Source organism: Callorhinus ursinus, unplaced genomic scaffold (genome assembly GCF_003265705.2).
Source record: "Callorhinus ursinus isolate GAN/ISIS: 27379988/994484 unplaced genomic scaffold, GSC_fseal_2.0 scaffold44, whole genome shotgun sequence".
NCBI classification, from domain to species: domain Eukaryota; kingdom Metazoa; phylum Chordata; class Mammalia; order Carnivora; family Otariidae; genus Callorhinus; species Callorhinus ursinus.
In genome coordinates, this window is record NW_027397106.1 from 40,906 (window position 1) to 61,476 (window position 20,571).

The following is a 20,571-nucleotide window of genomic DNA, read 5'->3' on the forward strand; positions in this document are numbered from 1 at the left end:
ATTAAATCCCATAGAACTCCTCCTCAGGAATCTAGTGCTATTGCTACAAAATTTAGGGTCATTTGAATCTGCTATGATTTACACAAGCAATAAAGATGCTTAACTATAACAGTGTTTAAAGTTTGTATCTTTTAATTGAATGTATCTGATTGGCAGAACTGAAATTACGTTTAGAATCCTAGCTTCAAGGACAACTGAAAATGTAGCCTTTGAAGCCCTTGCATGTAGATAGACATATTTGATGGAACTTGGAAAATGCAAAATGTGTAAGTTCATAATAAAACACCAGTAATGATATGCAAAAGAAGTCTAAATTACTCATATCAATAAATCAAATGAACATTATTGTCATCCCCAATTTACAGATGAGGGAGTACCACATAATGTACTCTACAAGGACAGTTGTCCTATAGACACTGTTGTGATGCATAAAGCGAAATTATTTTTGAGTAAATTGCATGTGGCTGGCTGTATGACATTTAATCAAAAATGACATTATTTAAGATAATAGTAATAGTTTTAATTTATTAAGCCCTGGAAGGTACCAGGCATATTTGTTAGCCTTGTCTAAATAATATTTACAAATGCCCTCTGAGGAAATTCCTATTATTCTCCTTAATTTTTATGTCAGGAAGTGACTCATTGAGAGTTTAGCTAATTTTTCCAAGGTTGCACAAATGGGGATTTAGTAGAGTGAACGATGGAGTATATGAGCTGCTACTGAGACCTGAAGGGATCCGTGTCAAGAAAGCCATTAATATGTGTTAAGTAAATAATACTGTTGAGCACCATTTTGATTTTTTACTATTGTCTATATGAAAACATCTCAAGTTAAGAAAACATTAAAAATGTGATACCCATGGGAGTCTTATCATAGGGTTCCATCTGGTACCTTACTGATTAAAAGATAGAATTTTGCCGTATATGTGTCCACAGTGGAGATCCTGGGTGGTAGACATAAAAAGAAAAGAGAGTTTCTGTCTGTTGAGTAAGGAGTTTGAGAGGTGCTTCTATCCTTGAAGGTGTATAGCGATTTCTGTCCATGGTTCTGAAAAACACGGCGTCCTAGAAAACCCAGTCTTAGAAAATTATTCAAACAAGATATCAGAGCAGAGCAATGATAATTTCAAGGCAGGAGATATTAATAGTTTAGATAGGAAAAGACTTTGAGACCTCCATCCTTTTGTTGATTAATTTAACAAATATTTTTGTAAATGACTGCACTATAATAAGCCCTTTGGTAGACAATAATGAACAAAGTATTCCCTTTGCTAGCAAAATGCTCATAATCTGTTAATATAGTCAAGAAAGACGACATTCCAGTATATTGTGATAACTTCTAATCACATTGATAAGCATACTGTACCATGAGGCTCATGTGATCCTATATGACTGTAAATTATAACAATACACATCCAATTACATAGAGGGAGCAAAAAAGGGCAATGTGAGTTTGAGGACTTTAGCATTGGAGATCTACTATCAGAGATAGAGGTAGGGCCTGGTGAACACCAAAGAGCTCTGTTTAAGAATACAAAGGCTTACTGTGACTCAAATCAGAAATGACTAAGTATTATCTATCAGTGAGAGAATCAATTGTCAATCCCATATTCTATGGTTATGGCTGCAGTTATAGTTGCTGTGGATAACTCAGTGCTCAATCCAGAAATGACAGAGACTCTTGCCAATGAGAGATGATATTATCATACAGCTATATGTTATATCTGAGATAACCAGTGGAAGAGTTTGGGATTCTGAGTTTCTTTAGCGAAAGTAATTTTCTGCATTTAAGTTTAGGGATTTAAATTTAATTCCAAAGGAATAGTTGTCTTCTGAATTTTTAATTTTCTGAGATTTGTTATTTTGGAGAGAAATCCCCATAAACCAAGGCTGGCATTTTAGATGGGCTTATTTAGTACTCTTGTGAAAAAAGTACTTTTTTGAAAGAAATAACATCCTATTCTGAAATGCTAAGATTTCCTTATATATGCTTATATTGCAACATTTCTCACCTCCCCCAGTAATTGGTACAGTGGCTTCTTTGGGGGGCATAGCTTTGATCTGAATTACTGTTCCAATGTATATTGGCCATATATACATTATTTGTTTCCTATGAATATCTGTCTCATTCTTTAAAAGGAGGAGAAAAGCATACCCACTTAAAGGGATTGTTAATATCTTAGGGGCATAGGTAAAATGTTTAACACATGCACAACACACACACACACACACACACACACACACACAAAACAACACCAAAAAATGTTTAACACAGGTATAATTTAAATCATATAATATTGCTCTTTTATCTGGTTATTGAGGCATTGCTCTTTTATCTGGTTATTGAGCATGAGGCATCATGAGCAGCAAAGTCTCCAAGTGACACCCTGTCCTGGTGGTGTGGGAAGTCCTGATCAGGAACCAGTGCCAGTGTCAGAAGGTTTTGGAGACGGTGGAGCTGCAGATCAGCTTGAAGAACTATGACCCTCAGAAGGACAAATGCTTCTCAGGCACCATTAGGCTTAAGTCCACTCCCTGCCCCAAGTTTTGGGGGACCAGCAGCACTGCGATGAGGCCAAGATTGTGGATATTCCCCACATGGACACTGACACACTGAAGAAACTCAACAGGAATAAAAAATTAGTCAAGAAGCTGGCCAAGAAGTGTGGTGCCTTTTTGGCTTCAGAATATCTGATCAAGCAGATCCCACAAGTTTTGGGTCCAGGCCTGAATAAGGCTGGCAAGTTCCTTTCCATGCTGACCCACAATGAGGACATGGGGGCCAAAGTGGATGAAGTGAAGTCCACGATCCAATTGCAAATGAAGAAGGTGCTGTGTCTGGCAGTGGCCATTGGCCACATGAAGGTGGCAGATGATGAGCTTCTGTACAGCATCCTCTTAGCTGTCAATTTCCAGGTGTTGTTGTTCAAGGAGAATTGGCAGGAGGTCTGGGCTTTATACATCAAAAGCCTTGTGGGCAAGCTCCAGCACCTGTATTAGGGCACACCTTGATAAACCCTAGGGCTACCATTAAAAAATATATAATATTTACATGAGGAACATGAGTATTGGTTTTATAGCATAATTTTTTCTGTGCATGATAAATTGAATCAATAAAATTAGCTTTTCATGGAAAGCATAAAAGGGAAGTAATGGCTACTTGTGGTTTTCTGTTTCTATCCACAGGATTCACCATTCACTTCTCTCACTTTTACAACTGTGTTATTTGCAATTATTATTCTCTTTGCCCAGAATATCCATTTAATTATATTTCATCTTTTTACGTGGAATTCTTATTACAGTACTGCAAATGTTGTGAGCAATCCCAGATTTTATATTCATATGGCCCTGGGTGTCTGTTTTTATAAAAGATTAATTCCATATCTAAATGTCTACTTTTTAAATCTGTTGCTCGAAATCTTATAAGGTGGAGATGATCTATTCTATCAATCCAAATGGCTAGCACATGCCTGCAATGTAGATGCTTTGAAATTTTTTTTAGAAATAACATCTGAATGATTTTCACTATAAAAATTAGGAAGAAATTATATTTGTGAGTTTCCTATCTGCTTCTAGTTATCCACATATAGGTATTAAGTATTGTTATTGGCTTTTCTTTTAGTTTGCCTTGTTAGTGCGTGGATTTAATTTGACAATATATCTCAGTGTTTCCTAATGTAAAGTGATAAATGCCTTAGAAATCTAGACTGTGGTCACTGATATAAATTCTTTCAAATAGATCTGAGAGAGTTATAGATATGGAGTGGGAACAGGTTAAACTGAGCGTAAGATGAATGCATGATTCACAATGCAGTTTGAGGGTAAAGGGAATCTTGCTGGAGAGTCTTGGAGAATATCATAATCCTATTCCCCAAAACCCTTTTTACTGAGGAAATAATGTAACTTTTTTAAAACATATATGATAATGACCAAGAAATAAAATAAAAGTGAAAACTAAGATGACAGCCAAAGCAGTCAAGGTTTGTCTTATGCATGTGACTTTAGGGTTTAAAAGAACCAATTTCAGCAATTATTGTGAAACTGACCATAATTGTGCTAAGAGAAAAGGCAGGAAAACTGACATTTTCTTTGACAATGATAACATTATACCTGGCCTATAGACTACTCATGCTTAAGTCACTGCATTTATCAAATTAAATTTTAATTACATTTTTTTCTTCCCACTAGAATCTGAGATTATTTAGAGCAAGGATCCTCCTTTTTCATCAGTATAACCCCAAAGCCTGCCACAAGTAAGAAAAGCCTAAATGAGTTCATTACACATTAGAAAGTCCTTTAATGTAACAGTTCTAATATTGAACATGAGCTTTTATTCATAAATTATTACAAATGAAAGTCAGTGTGAAGATGAAAGTAACCGAACTAGTCTGGGTTTTGAGATTAAAGGGAAGTGATTAAAATCCCAGTTCTGAAGGCTGCAATCTCTGTACATTGAACTTTCAACCTCAGTTTCATTGTGTTCATTCACCTATAAATTAGAAGTAATAATGTTCACCTTCTAAGGGGTTTTGTAAAATAAATACTGCATGTGATTTGCTTAATATAAAGTAGAGTGTATGGAATATTATCAATAGACGTTATTTCTCTTCCTTATTTCCTAAAAACCTAAAGTGAGTTCCAGATGCCACAAATTTAAAGCTCGGTTCTCCAGAAAGGTGAACTTCCACTGGTTTATCATAGTTTTATCCATTTTGTACATTTGATATATTTTACATTGTCTGTTCCCTATTTTTTAATTTTTGGAGGTATTTTATCTACCTAAAGAAAAATACCTCTGACTAAGAGAGATTAATAATTAATAGCACCCCATAAGTTTGTTGGTAGGATTAGGTGAGTCAATACAAAGAAAACAGTAGATCTAGAATGTAGGAATTGCTGAAAAATTTTATGTTATCTTGACCCCCTTCTACCTTCCTTTTCTTCCTCCTCATTAGCATCATAATTATTATGAATAGTATAAATATTTTTAAAATGTCTGAGTTTCTAATCTTTTAATATATTAAGTAGATATTTATATTTTATTCCCAGTCCTCTGGTGATTGTGATTATTTAATTTCATGGAAATGACAAATAGAATCAAAATTTTCTAATAACATTCATTTCTATTACTGGGTAAGAATGAAAAGTTTAGAAATCCGCACCTATCCTGACGCTCTTTCCATCAAACTAAATGCCCAGTGTCTCTTCAAAGGAAAACCACTACCATTCAAAATCATAATCATTGACCCAATTGTATTACTTCATCCACATACATTTGAATAAAACACTTGAATTTACAGAAAATTCTGAAACAATATTCAGTTGATCAAATTTATTGAGTTCAATGATTGGGAAACTTTAATATGGGAATGGAAAAAAAGGAGAAAATACATAACTCCAGTAAAAGAAAGGGAGGTTTAAGGAAGTGTGAATAATAGTATTTACAAGAACTTCATTCTTTGAATGCTACTCATATTTTCATTTACTGGAGAAAAATATAACCTTTTGGATAGTATCCTTAAAGGCTTTCTTTACCTGCTGGTTCCTCAGGGTATATATAAATGGATTCATCATAGGAGCAACAGAAGTATTTAAAATAGCCACTCCTTTGGTCAGTGATGCCTTTTCTTTTGCAGAAGGGTTGACATACATGAATATGCAGCTTCCATAAGAGATGGAAATGACAATCATGTGTGAGGAACATGTAGAAAATGCCTTTTTTCTCTGACTGGCAGAGGGCAGTTTCAGAATTGTTCTAATGATGAACATGTAGGACAGAATTATTAATGCCAAAGTGAAAAGCAGAATCACTATTGCAGAGTAAAAACCAATCACTTCCAGGAGCCACGTGTCTGAGCACGATAATTGCAAGAGGGGAAAATAGTCACAAGTAAAATGATCAATGACATTGGAGCCACAGTAATCTAACTGGAGAAAAAGAATAACTGGTGGGAAGATATTTAAGAATCCTGCCAGCCAAGCACAAAAGACAAGTAAAATGCAGACTCTTTTGTTCATGATGGTTGTATAATGCAAGGGTTTACAGATGGCCACGTAGCGGTCATAGGACATGGCAGTTAGAAGATAAAACTCAGTTATTCCCATGAAGATGAAGAAAAACAACTGAGCTGTACAATTATTGTATGAAATCGTTTTGTCTCTGGTGATAATTGTGACCAGAAATCTAGGAATACCAACAGTTGTAAAAGATATTTCTAATACAGAGAAGTTCCTGAGGAAGAAATACATAGGGGTCTGTAGATGGGAGTCAACCAAGGTGAGAGTGATGATGGTCAAATTACCAGTGACACTTAATATATATGTGATAATTAAAAAGAGAAAAATCAGAATCTGAAGCTCTGGGTCATCTGATAGCCCCAGAAGAATGAATTCTGTGGGTACTGTGTGGTTTTTCATTGCTGATCCTTTCTTCCCCCCTTTAGAATGGAAAATGTATCTTCCCCTATAGGACATAAAAAAGTTAAAACAGGATTGAGGTTAGAGTATAGAATCTTAAGAATATCCATGATGATGAATAATCTATGAAATCCAAAAACAAATGTTTTCCTTCAGCAACTCTGTCCAATTTCTACTGGACCTCACATTCAAGTAATAAATATTATTTGAAGTTAAATACTGATTTCTTTTTTTAATTAAATATTTTATTTTTTATTTTAATTTTTGTATTATGTTCAGTTAGCCAGCATATACTACATCATAAGTTTTTGTGTAGTGTTCAACGATTCATTAGTTGTATATAATACCCAGTGCTCATCCCAACATGTGCCTTCCTTAATACGCATCACCTGGTCACCCCATTCCCCCACCCCCATCCCTTCTGTAACCCTCAGTTTGTTTCCTGGAGTCCAGGGCCTCTCATGGTTTGTCTCCCTCTCTGATTTTTTTCCCATTCAGTTTTCCCTCTCTTCCCCTGTGGTCCTCTGCTCTATTCTTATGTTCCGTATATGAGTGAAACTATATGATAATTTATTTCTTTTTGTTGAAAATACACTATCATTGGCCGTGGATAAAAAATAATATCTTGTGCTAACATTTAAGCTGAAGCCTTTTATTCTAATTTTTTAAGAAATTAATATTCTAATTATTCTTTAAAATATTTAGCTCAGTTTATAAAAACATGAAAATATTCTAATTGTATTTTTCTTTTCCTCAATATTATAAAAACTGGTCTGGATTTTGGATAATCTAAATATAGCATTTGAAATCTCATGGGGGCATTTACTTTTACCTCCACATTTTATATTTTGAGTTAGTTAAGAAAACTTTCACAAGATTAAACATTTAGTCAACACAGTAATCATCTCGGTGTAGAACGTGCATGTTTATCCATGGGAATGTTTTGTTGGCATTCTCTCATAAATTACTTTCTCAAGGTTTGGTTGATGCTATCACCCTCTTATTTTTTTTCCTTTTCTGATGAAAAGGCAGAGGGACAAGAAGGTAACCTTCTATTACTAAATTAAATAATTGTCTAGAAATAGTTTAATTCATACAATGCATAATCCTTTTCTTTCCTTTTTTTTTTTTTTTTACAATACAGCTATGGAAAAGGAAAAAGTAGATGGTCCAAATAATATTAACTGGGAAGCAGATATTCTTTCCAGTAGGGAATTTTCAAAATAATCCTGTTTCTGTAACAGAATACAATTTCAAATTAGAAAAAAGTCAACAATCCAAGATTTATTTCTGTGATTTCATTAATAGTTTCTTGGTAGTAAGCAATTATTTAATTTTTAGTATTGAAAGGGTTGTAATTCCATAAACATATGTACAAACACTTTTTAAAAAACATTTAAGTAAAATGAGGAATATATATATTGAAGAAAAAATTTACTTACTTCCTGATTCTTCTTGATGATTTAGTCTCAAATTTTATCATCTGATTTGCTTAAACATTTACACAATTTCAGAGCTGGTAAATCAAGTTAGCAAAATATTTGGTTTCTATTGTGCTTTCAAAACAAGTGTGTTAATTTAACTTTTTCATGGTTCTTAAGAAGTATAATTCTCTTTGACTCTCAATGCCCTTCATTCCTGATACTATAAAATGCTGACAGCATTTTATTAAAATACAACTCTTTCTTGCTTTTCATCTCTCACTCAAACTCCATGTACAAATTCATTTACACCTGGGTTGACTGGTACTCTTCCATTTGCCTCTTTTCATATAATACAAAACAGTTATTGATTAAATCATTTTTCTTTCTATTCATGCAATCATTTAAAATCAGTATTTTGTAATTCTATGATTATAGATCTATAAAATGTAAGTATTATTTTCCTTAGGTTCAGGGACTGCTATATTTTCCTGCAAACGCTATTGTGAAAATCAGTATTTTGTAATTCTATGACTATACATCTATAAAATGTAAGTAGTATTTCCCTTAGGTTCAGGGACTGCTATATTTTCCTGCAAACACTGTTTTGAAAAATAGAAAATACGGGATGTTCTTCTCTATATATGCATAGAAATGGAACTGGACTTATTTTACCTGTGTCTTTTTGTTGGCCCAGGGGAACTCATTAAGTAAATAGGGTGCCAAGGAGAAGAATCATTAAAGATACAGGTGAATCATTTCAATAAATATTGATTAAAAATTATAAAAAGCAAAATGATTGAGGTAAGTAGGCAAATATACAACAACGTGATTCTGGGTGTGTGAAAGCATGATTTAGAATTTCACTCTTCCATGATTGTACAAGGAATTCACATTTTTCTCCCAGAAACTGGACTAGTCTTCAGTAGAATTAGTATGCTTATATCCTTTGAATTTTGGCAACTTAGAGAAGATTTCTTTACCAGAATGAAATGGTGGAAAACACTGCTATGGATTTCTAGTATGACTTGATTGTCTTCTGAAACGAACAACCTATTAAAGACTGATGAGAAGGTTTATACCTATATTGGCCCTTTGAATTTAGGGTAACCCTTCATAGCCCCTCCTTAATGTGGCTTTAATTTCATTTAAAAATTTTTTTCTTTAAATTTTTTATTGTTATGTTACTCAGCATACATTACATCATTAGTTTTTGATGTAGCGTTCCATGATTCATTGTTTGTGCATAACACCCAGTGCTCCACGCAGAACGTGCCCTCTTTAATACCCATCACCAGGCTAACCCATCCCCCGACCCCTCTCCCCTCTAGAACCCTCAGTTTGTTTTTCAGAGTCCATCGTCTCTCATGGTTCCTCTCCCCCTCCGATTTACTCCCCTTCATTCTTTCCCTCCTGCTATCTACTTCTTTTTTTTTCCTTAACATATATTGCATTATTTTTTTCAGAGGTACAGATCTGTGATTCAACAGTCTTGCACAATTCACAGCGCTCACCATAGCACATACCCTCCCCAATGTCTATCACCCAGCCACCCCATCCTTTCCACCCCCACCTCTCCAGCAACCTTCAGTTTGTTTCCTGAGATTAAGAATTCCTCATATCAGTGAGGTCATATGATACATGTCTTTCTCTGATTGACTTATTTCACTTGGCATAACACCCTCCAGTTCCATCCACGTCGTTGCAAATGGCAAGATCTCATTCCTTTTGATGGCTGCATAATATTCCATTGTGTATATATACCACCTCTTCTTTATCCATTCATCTGTCGATGGACATCTTGGCTCTTTCCACAGTTTGGCTACTGTGGATATTGCTGTTCTAAACATTGGGGTGCATGTACCCCTTCAGATCCCTACATTTGTATCTTTGTGGTAAATACCCAGTAGTGCAATTGCTGGATCATATGGTAGCTCTATTTTCAACTGTTTGAGGAACCTCCATACTGTTTTCCAGAGTGGTTGCACCAGCTTTCATTCCCACCAACAGTATAGGAGGGTTCCCCTTTCTCTGCATCCCCGCCAACATCTGTCGTTTCCTGACTTGTTAATTTTAGCCATTCTGACAGGTGTGAGGTGGTATCTCACTGAGGTTTTGATTTGGATTTCCCTGATGCCGAGCGATGTTGAGCACTTTTTCATGTGCCTGTTGGCCATTTGGATGTCTTCTTTGGAAAAATGTTTGCTCATATCTTCTGTCCATTTCTTGATTGGATCATTTGTTCTTTGGGTGTTGAGTTTAATAAGTTCTTTATAGATTTTGGATACCAGCCCTTTATCTGATATGTCACTTGCAAATATCTTCTCCCATTCTGTCAGTTGTCTTTGGGTTTTGTGGACTGTTTCTTTTGCTGTGCAAAAGCTTTTGATCTTGAGGAAATCCCAATAGTTCATTTTTGCCCTTGCTTCCCTTGCCTTTGGCGATGTTTCTAGGAAGAAGTTGCTGTGGCTGAGGTCAAAGAGGTGGCTGCCTGTGTTCTCCTTTAGGATGTTGATGGACTCCTGTCTCACATTGAGGTCTTTCAACCATTTGGAGTCTATTTTTGTGTGTGGTGTAAGGAAATGGTCCAGTTTCATTGTTCTGCATGCGGCTGTCCAATTTTCCCAACACCATTTGTTGAAGAGACTGTCTTTTTGCCATTGGACATTCTTTCCTGCTTTGTCGAAGATGAGTTGACCATAGAGTTGAGGGTCCATTTCTGGGCTCTCTATTCTGTTCCATTGATCTATGTGTCTGTTTTTGTGCCAGTACCATACTGTCTTGATGATGACAGCTTTGTAATAGAGCTTGAAGTCTGGAATTGTAATGCCGCCAACTTTCCTTTTCTTTTTCAACATTCGCTGGCTATTCGGTGTCTTTTCTGGTTTCATACAAATTTTAGGATTATTTGTTCCATTTCTTTGAAAAAGGTGGATGGTATTTTGACGGGGATTGCATTGAATGTGTAGATTGTTCTAGGTGGCATTCACATCTTCACAATATTTGTTCTTCTAATCTATGAGCATGGAACGTTTTTCCATTTCTTTGTGTCTTCCTCAATTTCTTTCATGAGTATTTTATAGTTTTCTGAGTACAGATTCTTTGCCTCTTTGGTTAGGTTTATTTCTAGGTATTTTATGGTTTTGGGTGCAGTTGTAAATGGGATAGACTCCTTACTTTCTCTTTCTTCTGTCTTGGTATTGGTATATAGGAATGCCCCTGATATCTGTACACTGATTTTATATCCTGCCACTTTACTGAATTCCTGTATGAGTTCTAGGAGTTTTGGGGTGGAGTCTTTTGGGTTTTCCACATAAAGTATCATATCATCTGCAAAGAGTGAGAGTTTGACTTCTTCTTTGCTGATTCAGATGCCTTTTATTTCTTTTTGTTGTCTGATTGCTGTGGCTAGGACTTCTAGTACTATGTTGAATAGCAGTGGTGATAGTGGACATCCCCGCCATGTTCCTGACCGTAGCGGGAAAGCTCTCAGTTTTTCTCCATTGAGAATGATATTTGCTGTGGGTTTTTCATAGATGGCTTTTATGATATCCCTATACTCTAAAGAGTTTTGATCAAGAGAGGATGCTGTACTTTGTCAAATGCTTTTTCTGCATCTATTGAGAGGATCCTATGGTTCTTGTTCTTTCTTTTATTAATGTATTATATCACATTGATTGATTTGCGGATGTTGAACCAACTTTGCAGCCCACGATATATCCCACTTGGTTTTGGTGAATAATCCTTTTAATGTACTGTTGGATCCTATTGCTAGTATTTTGGTGAGAATTTTTGCATCCATGTTCATCAGGGATATTGGTCTGTAATTCTCCCTTTTGATGGAGTCTTTGGCTGGTTTTGGGATCAAGGTAATGGTGGCCTCATAAAATGAGTTTGGAAGTTTTCCTTGCATTTCTAATTTTTAGAACAGTTTCAGAAGAATAGGTATTAATTCTTCTTCAAATGTTTGGTCGAATTCCCCTGGGAAGCCATCTGGCCCTGGGCTTTTGTTTTTTGGGAGATTTTTATTTACTGCTTCAATTCCTTTAGTGCTTATAGGTCTGTTCAGGTTTTCTATTTCTTCCTGGTTCAGTTTTGGTAGTTGATACATCTCTAGGAATGCACCCATTTCTTCCAGATTATCTAATTTGCTGGCATATTGTTGCTCATAATATGTTCTTATAATTGTTTGCATTTCTTTGGTGTTGATTGTCATCTCTCCTCTTTCATTCATGATTTTATTTATTTGGGTCCTTTCTCTTTTCTTTTTGATAAGTTTGGCCGGTGGTTATCAATCTTATTAATCTTTCAGTGAACCAGCTCCTAGTTTTGTTGATCTGTTCTACTGTTCTTTTGGTTTCTATTTCATTGATTTCACTCTGATCTTTATTATTTCTCTTCTTCTGTTGGGTTTAGGCTTTATTTGCCATTCTTTCTCTAGCCTCTTTAGGTGTAGGGTTAGGTTGTGTATTTGAGACCTTTTTTGTTTCTTGAAAAAGGCTTGTATTGCTATATACTTTCCTCTTAGGACTGCCTTTGCTGCATCCCAAGGATTTTGAATGGTAGTGTTTTCATTTTCATTGGTTTCCATGAATTTTTTAAATTCTTCTTTAATTTCTTGGTTGACCCATTCATTCTTTAGTAGGATGCTCTTTAGCCTCCATGTATTCGAGTTCTTTCCGACTTTCCTCTTGTGATTGAGTTCTAGTTTTAAAGCATTGTGGTCTGAAAATATGCAGGGAATGATCCCAACCTTTTGGTACCAGTTGAGACCTGATTTGTGACCTAGGATGTGATCAATTCTGGAGAATGTTCCATGACCAGTAGAGAAGAATGTGTATTCTGTCCTTTGGAATGGAATGTTCTCAATATGTCTGTGAAGTCCATTTGGTCCAGTGTGTCATTTAAAGTCTTTATTTCCTTGTTGATCTTTTGCTTAGATGATCTGTCCATTTCAGTGAGGGGGTGTTAATGTACCTTACTATTTTTTTATTTTTGTTGACGTGTTTCTTTGCTTTTGTTGTTAATTGGCTTATATAATTGGCTACTCCCATGTTAGGGGCATAGATATTTACAATTGTTAGATGTTCTTGTTGGATAGACCCTTTAAGTAGGATATAGTGTCCTCCATCTCTTATTCTTGTCTTTGTTTTAAAATCTAATTTGTCTGATATAAGGCTTGCTACTCCAGCTTTCTTTTAGTGTCCATTAGCATGGTAAATGGTTTTCCACCCCCTCACTCTCAATCTGGGCGTGTCTTTGGGTCTAAAATGAGTCTCTTGCAGACAGCATATTGATGTGCCTTGTTTTTTTTTTTTCCAATCTGATAGCCTGGGTATTTTGATTGGGGCTTTTATCCCATTTACATTTCGGGTAACTATTGAAAGATATGAATTTAGTGCCATTGTATTTCCTTTAAGGTTGCTGTTACTGTATATTGTCTGTGTTCCTTTCTGGTCTATGTTCCTTTTAGGCTCCTTCTTTGCTTAGAAGACCCCTTTCAATATTTCTTGTAGGGCTGGTTTTGTGTTTGCAAATTCTTTTAGGTTTTGTTTGTCCTGGAAGCTTTTTATCTCCCCTATTTTCAGTTAGAGCCTAGCTGAATGTAGTATTCTTGGCTGCATATTTTTCTCATTTAGTGCTCTGAATATATCATGCCAGTCCTTTCTGGCCTGCCACGTCTCTGTGAATAGGTCTCTTGTCAATCTAATGTTTCTACCATTGTAGATTAGAGGTCGCTTCTCCTGAGCTGCTTTCAGGGTTTTCTATTTGTCTCTGAGACTCGTAAGTTTTACTATTAGATGTTGGGGTGTTGACCTATTTTTATTTATTTTGAGGGGGTTCTTTGTGCCTCCTGGATTTTGATGCCGGTTTCCTTCCCTAAATTAGGGAAGTTCTCTGCTACAATTTGCTCCAATATACCTTCTGCCCCTCTCTCTCTCTTTCTTTTTCTTCTGGAGTCCCAATTATTCTAATGTTTCATCTTATGGTATCACTTATCTCTCAAATTCTGCCCTCGTGATGCTGTAGTTGTTTATCTCTCTTTTTCTTAGCTTCTTTATTTTCCATCATTTGGTCTTCTATATCACTAATTGTCTCTTCTGCCTCATTTATCCTAGTAGTTAGTGCCTCCATTTTTGATTGCACCTCATTAATAGCCTTTTTGATTTCGACTTGATTAGAGTATAGTCTTTTTATTTCTCCAGAGAAGGTTTCTCTAATATTGTCCATGCTTTTTTCAAGCCCAGCTATTATCTTTAAAATCGTCATTCTGAACTCTAGTTCTGACTTCTTTCTAATGTCTGTATTGATTAGGTCCCTGGCAGTCGGTACTGCCTCTTGTTCTTTTTTTTTGAGGTGCTTTTTCTTCCTTGTCATTTTTTCCAGAGGAGAATAGATGAATGAGAAAACAAAATGCTAACAGGGTAACAACAACCCCAGAAAAATATACACTAAACAAATCAGAAGAGATCTCTGATCACTAGGAAGGTCCTTCGTTGTCTCTGCACCTCAGTTTTCTATTATTTTTTAGTGCAGATTGATTATGATTGATAGATGAGAATATTTGAACATCGGACAAAAGGAAGAAGTGGGAAAGGATGAATGAACCACTATCTCACAAAGAGGACAATACATAAACATTGAGATGTATTGAATTTATAACTGATACACATTGAAATAGGCATTGAAAATATTTAAAATATTTCAGTAGAGATAGTGACACTCATTTTCTACTTATGAAATTTCCATTCCTTTGCCTTTAGTTTTGTATCCAAATAGTGAGTCTTTTCATATTTTATTCAGAGCTTTTATTGATTACCAGGCACTGACCATAAAATTATCTCATTTTTTCAAACAAGCAGACAATACAAAACCCTCTGAGGTCAGTGCTATTACTATTCAGGTAAAGAAAGAGTCTGAGGCAGAAAGAAGTTAAAGTGTCTGATGTCCACCACTTGTGTATTTGTGAGCAACGCAATCTTTAGTGACTTACAGGAAAAGGAAATGAATTTCTATCTCATAAAGCACTGCACTTCATGAAATATCCTGTTAGACATGTTTCTTCTCCATATCTTTTCTCAAATTCCTAGATGCTGGATTATCTCTCTCTTTCCTCCCTGAGCACTCTCTCACTCTCTAACTTTCTACCTTTACTGTTTTATCCCTAGTTCCAAATAGCTCTCTAGCTTTTCTTTAGGCCTCCTAATAATTTACTTTGAATGAACACTGATTACACCTGTTACCTTCCTATCCACAAGCTAGTCGGACATCTGCTTTTTAATAATGTGTCAATTACCTCTGTGTATTCTGAGGTTGATGAGTGACTATGTTTTAGGTCAATGGAACATTGTCCAAGCTACCAGGTTTCCCTCTCCCCAGAGAGTGGAGGATGGATTTTAATTACAAATAATGGTTTGCTGTAACTTGTTCAAAATCAAAAAATAAAAGTTGTTAAATCAAATGGTATGGGATCCAAATATTCTAAGACTTTCTCTAAGACCTGAACTGACATCATATTACCGAATAATTCCAGTATGTATTACTAATTATTTCACTGATATATTATCATCCTTTATAAGTAAGCCCCTCCACAAGATATCTGGTTTGCCTCCCATTTTAACTGACTACCATCATTCAATTGAGCCTTTTTTCTCTAAGTTGAATTTTTAATCTCAGACGTGTATTGACTGACAGATGATGTTGGACCTCATATATTACTAGGTGTAAGCCAAATAGTTATAAGAATTTTTTTGTGTGAAAAAAAAATAAGGGTTTGCATCATGGGAATTCCTACCATTAGAAAGCTCCATATGCAAACCGTAGCAAGAAGTGTTCTCATTAACTTCATGAAAAATCAATACACATCAAATAAATTGATTTTTACATAGTTGTCAAAAGGCCTAATGTAAAATAAAAGAGGAAAATGAACACTAAATGCCTTAGAAAATATTCAATTAATTATTTCTTTGTCATACAAAATGTCTAGTTATGATAAAATGCACATTTTATTTGAACACTCTTTTAAAAGCTAACTCAGTGTTATGTATCTTATATGTGTTTAAGTTGGGTAAAATATTTAGTCAGTGCTCTGATTGCTAGGATACTGGAAACCTTCTAAATTATTCAAACATATTTACTTATTCAAAAAATATTTATCGAATATCCACTACATGGCAGATGCAGGTTCTAAATGAGGAGGATAGTGACTTCTGGTCAATGTCTAACAACTGCCTCTCAGGGGGTGGAAGTGAGGGCTGCTCTGTAGAGTTGATCATGTTCTAAGATGTGAAGTCTCTCAAATGGCCTGTTGCAAGCTATAGATGTGGGCTTTCTGAATGCAGAATTGAGAAGACACAAGCACAGCTAGCTCTTGAGAAGTGTATAGGCAGGCTCTGCACCGTGCTGCTGGGACCACAGCATTTGTGTGCAGAGGAGACAGAGATCCCTGCTCTCCTGGGGTGAAGGATGTGAGAGAATATAGACAATGAGCAATAAGCATGATTGATTTGTAAATTATAAGGTCTTTTATAAATTAATAACTATTTTGTAAAGGAAGAGAAAACTAAAAACCTTGGAAGTCTGGGGCTACTATAATTTTAGGTAGTGTCATTGGGGGAGGCCTTATTGGGGTGACATGTGGAAATCTGGGAGAGGAGTATGTCTGGTTTAAGAACCATCTAGTGTGAAGATAGCAGGAGAGGAAGAATGAAGGGGAGTAAGTCAGAGGGGGAGACGAACCAGGAGAGATGATGGACTCTGAAAAACAAACTGAGGTTTCTAGAGGGGAGGAGGGTAGGGGGATGGGTTAGCCTGGTGATGGGTATTAAAGAGGGCACTTTCTGCATGGAGCACTAGGTGTTATGAACAAACAATGAATCATGGAACACTACACCAAAACAAATTATGTAATATATGGTGATTAACATAACAATAAAAAAATAAAAAAAAAAGAACCATCTAGTGTAAATGCACTAAGGCCTTAGCAGGAAAATCATGTTATTTGCAAAGAAAGACTTACTTGTTTCTTCCTTTCCAATACTCCTAAATGTATTTGTGTTTGTTCTGCTAGTGCCCTGGATAGAACCTCCAGTATAGTACTGAATAAACACAATGATAGTGAGTTTGTAACTGATTTTTGTTAAAATGATTTTTCAATGAACAAAGTATATTATGAAACAAATAAGGTTTTGCATCGTTTGCATTGAAACGAATTGTATGTGTAAGCTATTATATCAAAATTGCCGGAAAAAGTAAGAGAGTGTTATAACGCTTTGTCATGACTATATTTATGGTCTTTGTATAGTAAATTGAAAATGTTAAACATGACTTAATATTTTCTGAATTTCTAGAAAGTGTTTTTTCTGATGAAATCATAAAACAGTTTCTCTCTTATGCTTTTGTTCTGTCTTTTTCTGTCTCTTAATTTTATAAGAATCATTGTGGAAAAATTGGAATTTAAAAATATTTAAAAGAAGGAAATGAGGTCAGTCTCATAGTTACAGAGTGGAAAGACTGGCTAAAGGAAGGGAGATGCATGACAAAGGGATTGGAATATAAATGGAAAAAATATATATATATTCAAATATCCTCAGTATACTGCTGGCAATAGAAATATAAGCAATGAAATAAAACTCTAGTGAGACTATGTGGATATTCATAGACTTTCGAGGGGCCCTGGTTTTTGTTTAGTTGTTCTTCATTATGCCTCTAATTTATGACAACACTTTTTTTTTTTCATTTGCTTGAGAAAATACAATCTTCCTTGCCCTGTCCATGAAGGCTCGCTTGACTTGCTGGTTCCTTAGGCTGTAAATAAAGGGGTTCAGCATGGGGGCTACTGAGGTGTTTAGCACAGCAACTCCCTTGCTCAGAGACACTCTGTCTTTTGCTGCTGGATTAATGTACATGAAAATGCAGCTGCCATAGGAGATGGAGATGACAATCATGTGGGATGAACAGGTGGAAAAGGCCTTTGTCCTCTGACTAGCAGAAGGAATCCTCAAAATTGTTCTGATGATATATATGTAGGACAGAATTATTAATGCCAAGGTGAACAGTAGAGTAAACACAGCACAGGAAAAACCCACTATTTCTAAGAATTTTGTGTCTGAGCAAGAGAGCTGCAGCAGGGGAAAATAGTCACACGTGAAATGGTCTATAACATTGGACTTACAGTAATCAAGCTGTATGAACAGCATGAGTAATGGGAATATGATTAAGAATGAAGCCAACCAAGAAGCAAAGACAAGGAGTATGCAGACCCTGGGATTCATGATGGTCATATAACGCAGAGGTTTGCAGATGGCAATGTAATGGTCATAGGACATGGCAGCGAGAAGGCAAAATTCAGTGACTCCCAAGAGGATGAAAAAAAAGAACTGAGCCATGCAATCATTAAAGGAAATGGTTTTATCCCCTGTAATCAGGGTGCCCAGGAACTTGGGTATGCTGACAGTTGTGAATGAAACCTCTAGCAAGGAGAAGTTTCTGAGGAAGAAATACATGGGAGTCTGGAGGTGGGAATCCAGCAGGGTAAGGGTGATAATGGTCAGGTTTCCAGTGATGCTGAGCATGTAGGTGATGAACAGAAAGACAAAGATCACCCCCTGAAGCTGTGGGTCATCTGACAATCCCAGGAGGATAAACTCTGTTATTTCTATGTGGTTTTTCATTTTTTTCTTCTCTTGTATAATCTAGAGGGGGAGAAAAAAAGAAGCAGATTGTAGAACAGAGGATTGTCCATGGATAGTTCTGGAATTTGTCTCTGGAAATAAACATATTATGCCTTACTGATTTAATTAATAGATCCTTAAGACAACTAAATAAAGTAGGTAACATGTTTTAAAGCAAGTTTTTAGCATATGCTGTACTCTGTGGTTTACATAGAATGTTTCTCCATAAAATCCCTATTTCACAGATTGGAAACTGAATCTAAAAAGAGTTTTAAAAATCTTATCCAAATCATGTACCCCAAATGAGAAGAACAGGGGTTTTAATTAGTTTTTATTTTTTTGCATGTTTGATAACTGGAATAGAAACGCTGCCTGTTGATACAAATGTACTTCTTTCAAGGGTCCCCTTCTTAATGGGACATTACTTGTCCTTTTTCAACCACAATAAAAGTGTTTCATTTCCTCATTTCGTCTCCTAATTTCCTGTATTATTACTTACTGTACTAGTGTAATATAGAAAAGAGAGATATGTCAGGGAAAAGGTCACTCAAATGGAGATGTCTGCAAAATTTGAAATTCACTGAAGTTAAATATTTAACAATGAGACAGATTTCTGTGTTTTCACTCTGGCTCACATTCTCCTTCAAACCACCTATTCCTGATCTCAAGCCACAGACAATGACTTCATTGACATAATGTCCTCAGATACTATAGGGTATAGAATATGAAAAGCCAGAGCATAAATTTAGTAGGTTGGATCTACATATTTCATGAGATAAAGAAGCAAAATTGTATGAATATCTAAAATAAACATTGTCTTCTACAGAACGGTTTTTCCTTCAAAGTTTTTTCCATCTAGGGGCGCTTGGGTGGCTCAGTCGTTAAGCGTCTGCCTTCAGCTCAGGTCATGATCCCAAGGTCCTGGGATCGAGCCCCGAATCGGGCTCCCTGCTTGGTGAGCCTGCTTCTCCCTCTCCCTCTGCCTGCCGCTCCCCCTGCTTGTACTCTCTCTCTGTCAGTCAAATAAATAAATAAAATCTTAAAAAAAACTTTTTTTCCATCTAAATGTTAGTATAGTCTCTCTCTATATGTATTCTACTTTCTAGCCCATATTATATTTTTGTATTTTTCCTTTTATTTACATCAGCATTCATTTATAGAAGCTCTATTTTGTCAACACCCTGGAGTAATCAATGAATCAGTACATGAAATCCCTTTATTTTCTCTTCCTGAATAATAATAATAAAATAACAACAACAACAATGACAGTAATGCATTGTAGAGTGAACCTAAAAGTTTCCTCAATAAATTGAACCAGTCTATTATCTAATCCCTTATTCTGTGCATTCTCATTAAATAGTAAAGTTTTCGATTCAGAGTCATGGGAGAAGTTTTGCAGTAGGATATTTAGTTTCAAGATGTAGGTTTGTTGATTATTGGTATATAATGACAATCCTATGAAATTTCTTGGTCTTTTTTTCCCTTATATGCCTGAGTTCTCTTTTCAGTCACTTCACTGGTAGCAAAAAATATTGCTGTTAATTATTTAAGGCAAATTCCAACTGAGATGGATAGTGCCTACTGGGAAAGCATGTGAGAGTCACAAGAAATGAACATTTCTTTTGCTATTTCTCAGGGACTGGAGGAAACAGGCTGAAGAACACTAACAAGAGAAACAGACATCACAATGACATATTTTGTAAATAAACTTATGGCAATTCAAGTGTATGATGGATATTTTAATTATAAAAGTCATTGTTCTCAATGAACAATCCTCTGTAATTAACAGCTGTGTATAGACTCTGGTCTCTCAACCATTTCTGTGATGTTTTTGCTAGAGAAATGAAACATATATACCTGAGACTTGAAGATGTAATTTTAGGCCTTCCTTCCTAACTACTCATCCATGTTTCTTTTTCCCAGTCACATATAAGTTACGGTCACAAGTTTAGTATGCTCTCTGCTCCTTCTTGTTTCAGTGAGTTCTAACCTGTCCTGGATAGTTTATTTTTATTTATTTATTTATTAAATTTTATTACGTTATGTTACTCACCATACAT

General features: G+C 35.6%; 2 protein-coding genes and 1 pseudogene across 2 annotated transcripts; 1 reads left to right on the plus strand and 2 right to left on the minus strand.

Moving 5' to 3' along the window:
- The first annotated feature begins 2,359 nt into the window (after positions 1-2,359).
- Positions 2,360-3,000, plus strand: LOC112832674 (large ribosomal subunit protein uL1 pseudogene; annotated as a pseudogene).
- A 2,478-nt stretch (positions 3,001-5,478) lies between these two features.
- Positions 5,479-6,417, minus strand: LOC112832505 (olfactory receptor 6C3-like). The gene has a single exon (XM_025883244.2). The coding sequence runs from the start codon at positions 6,415-6,417 to the stop codon at positions 5,479-5,481; it is 939 nt and encodes a 312-aa protein (XP_025739029.2).
- Positions 6,418-17,551: 11,134 nt separating this feature from the next.
- LOC112832579 (olfactory receptor 6C1-like) lies at positions 17,552-18,511 on the minus strand. The gene has a single exon (XM_025883314.1). It carries the CDS (start codon positions 18,509-18,511, stop codon positions 17,552-17,554), a length of 960 nt encoding a protein of 319 aa, XP_025739099.1.
- Positions 18,512-20,571: the final 2,060 nt, after the last annotated feature.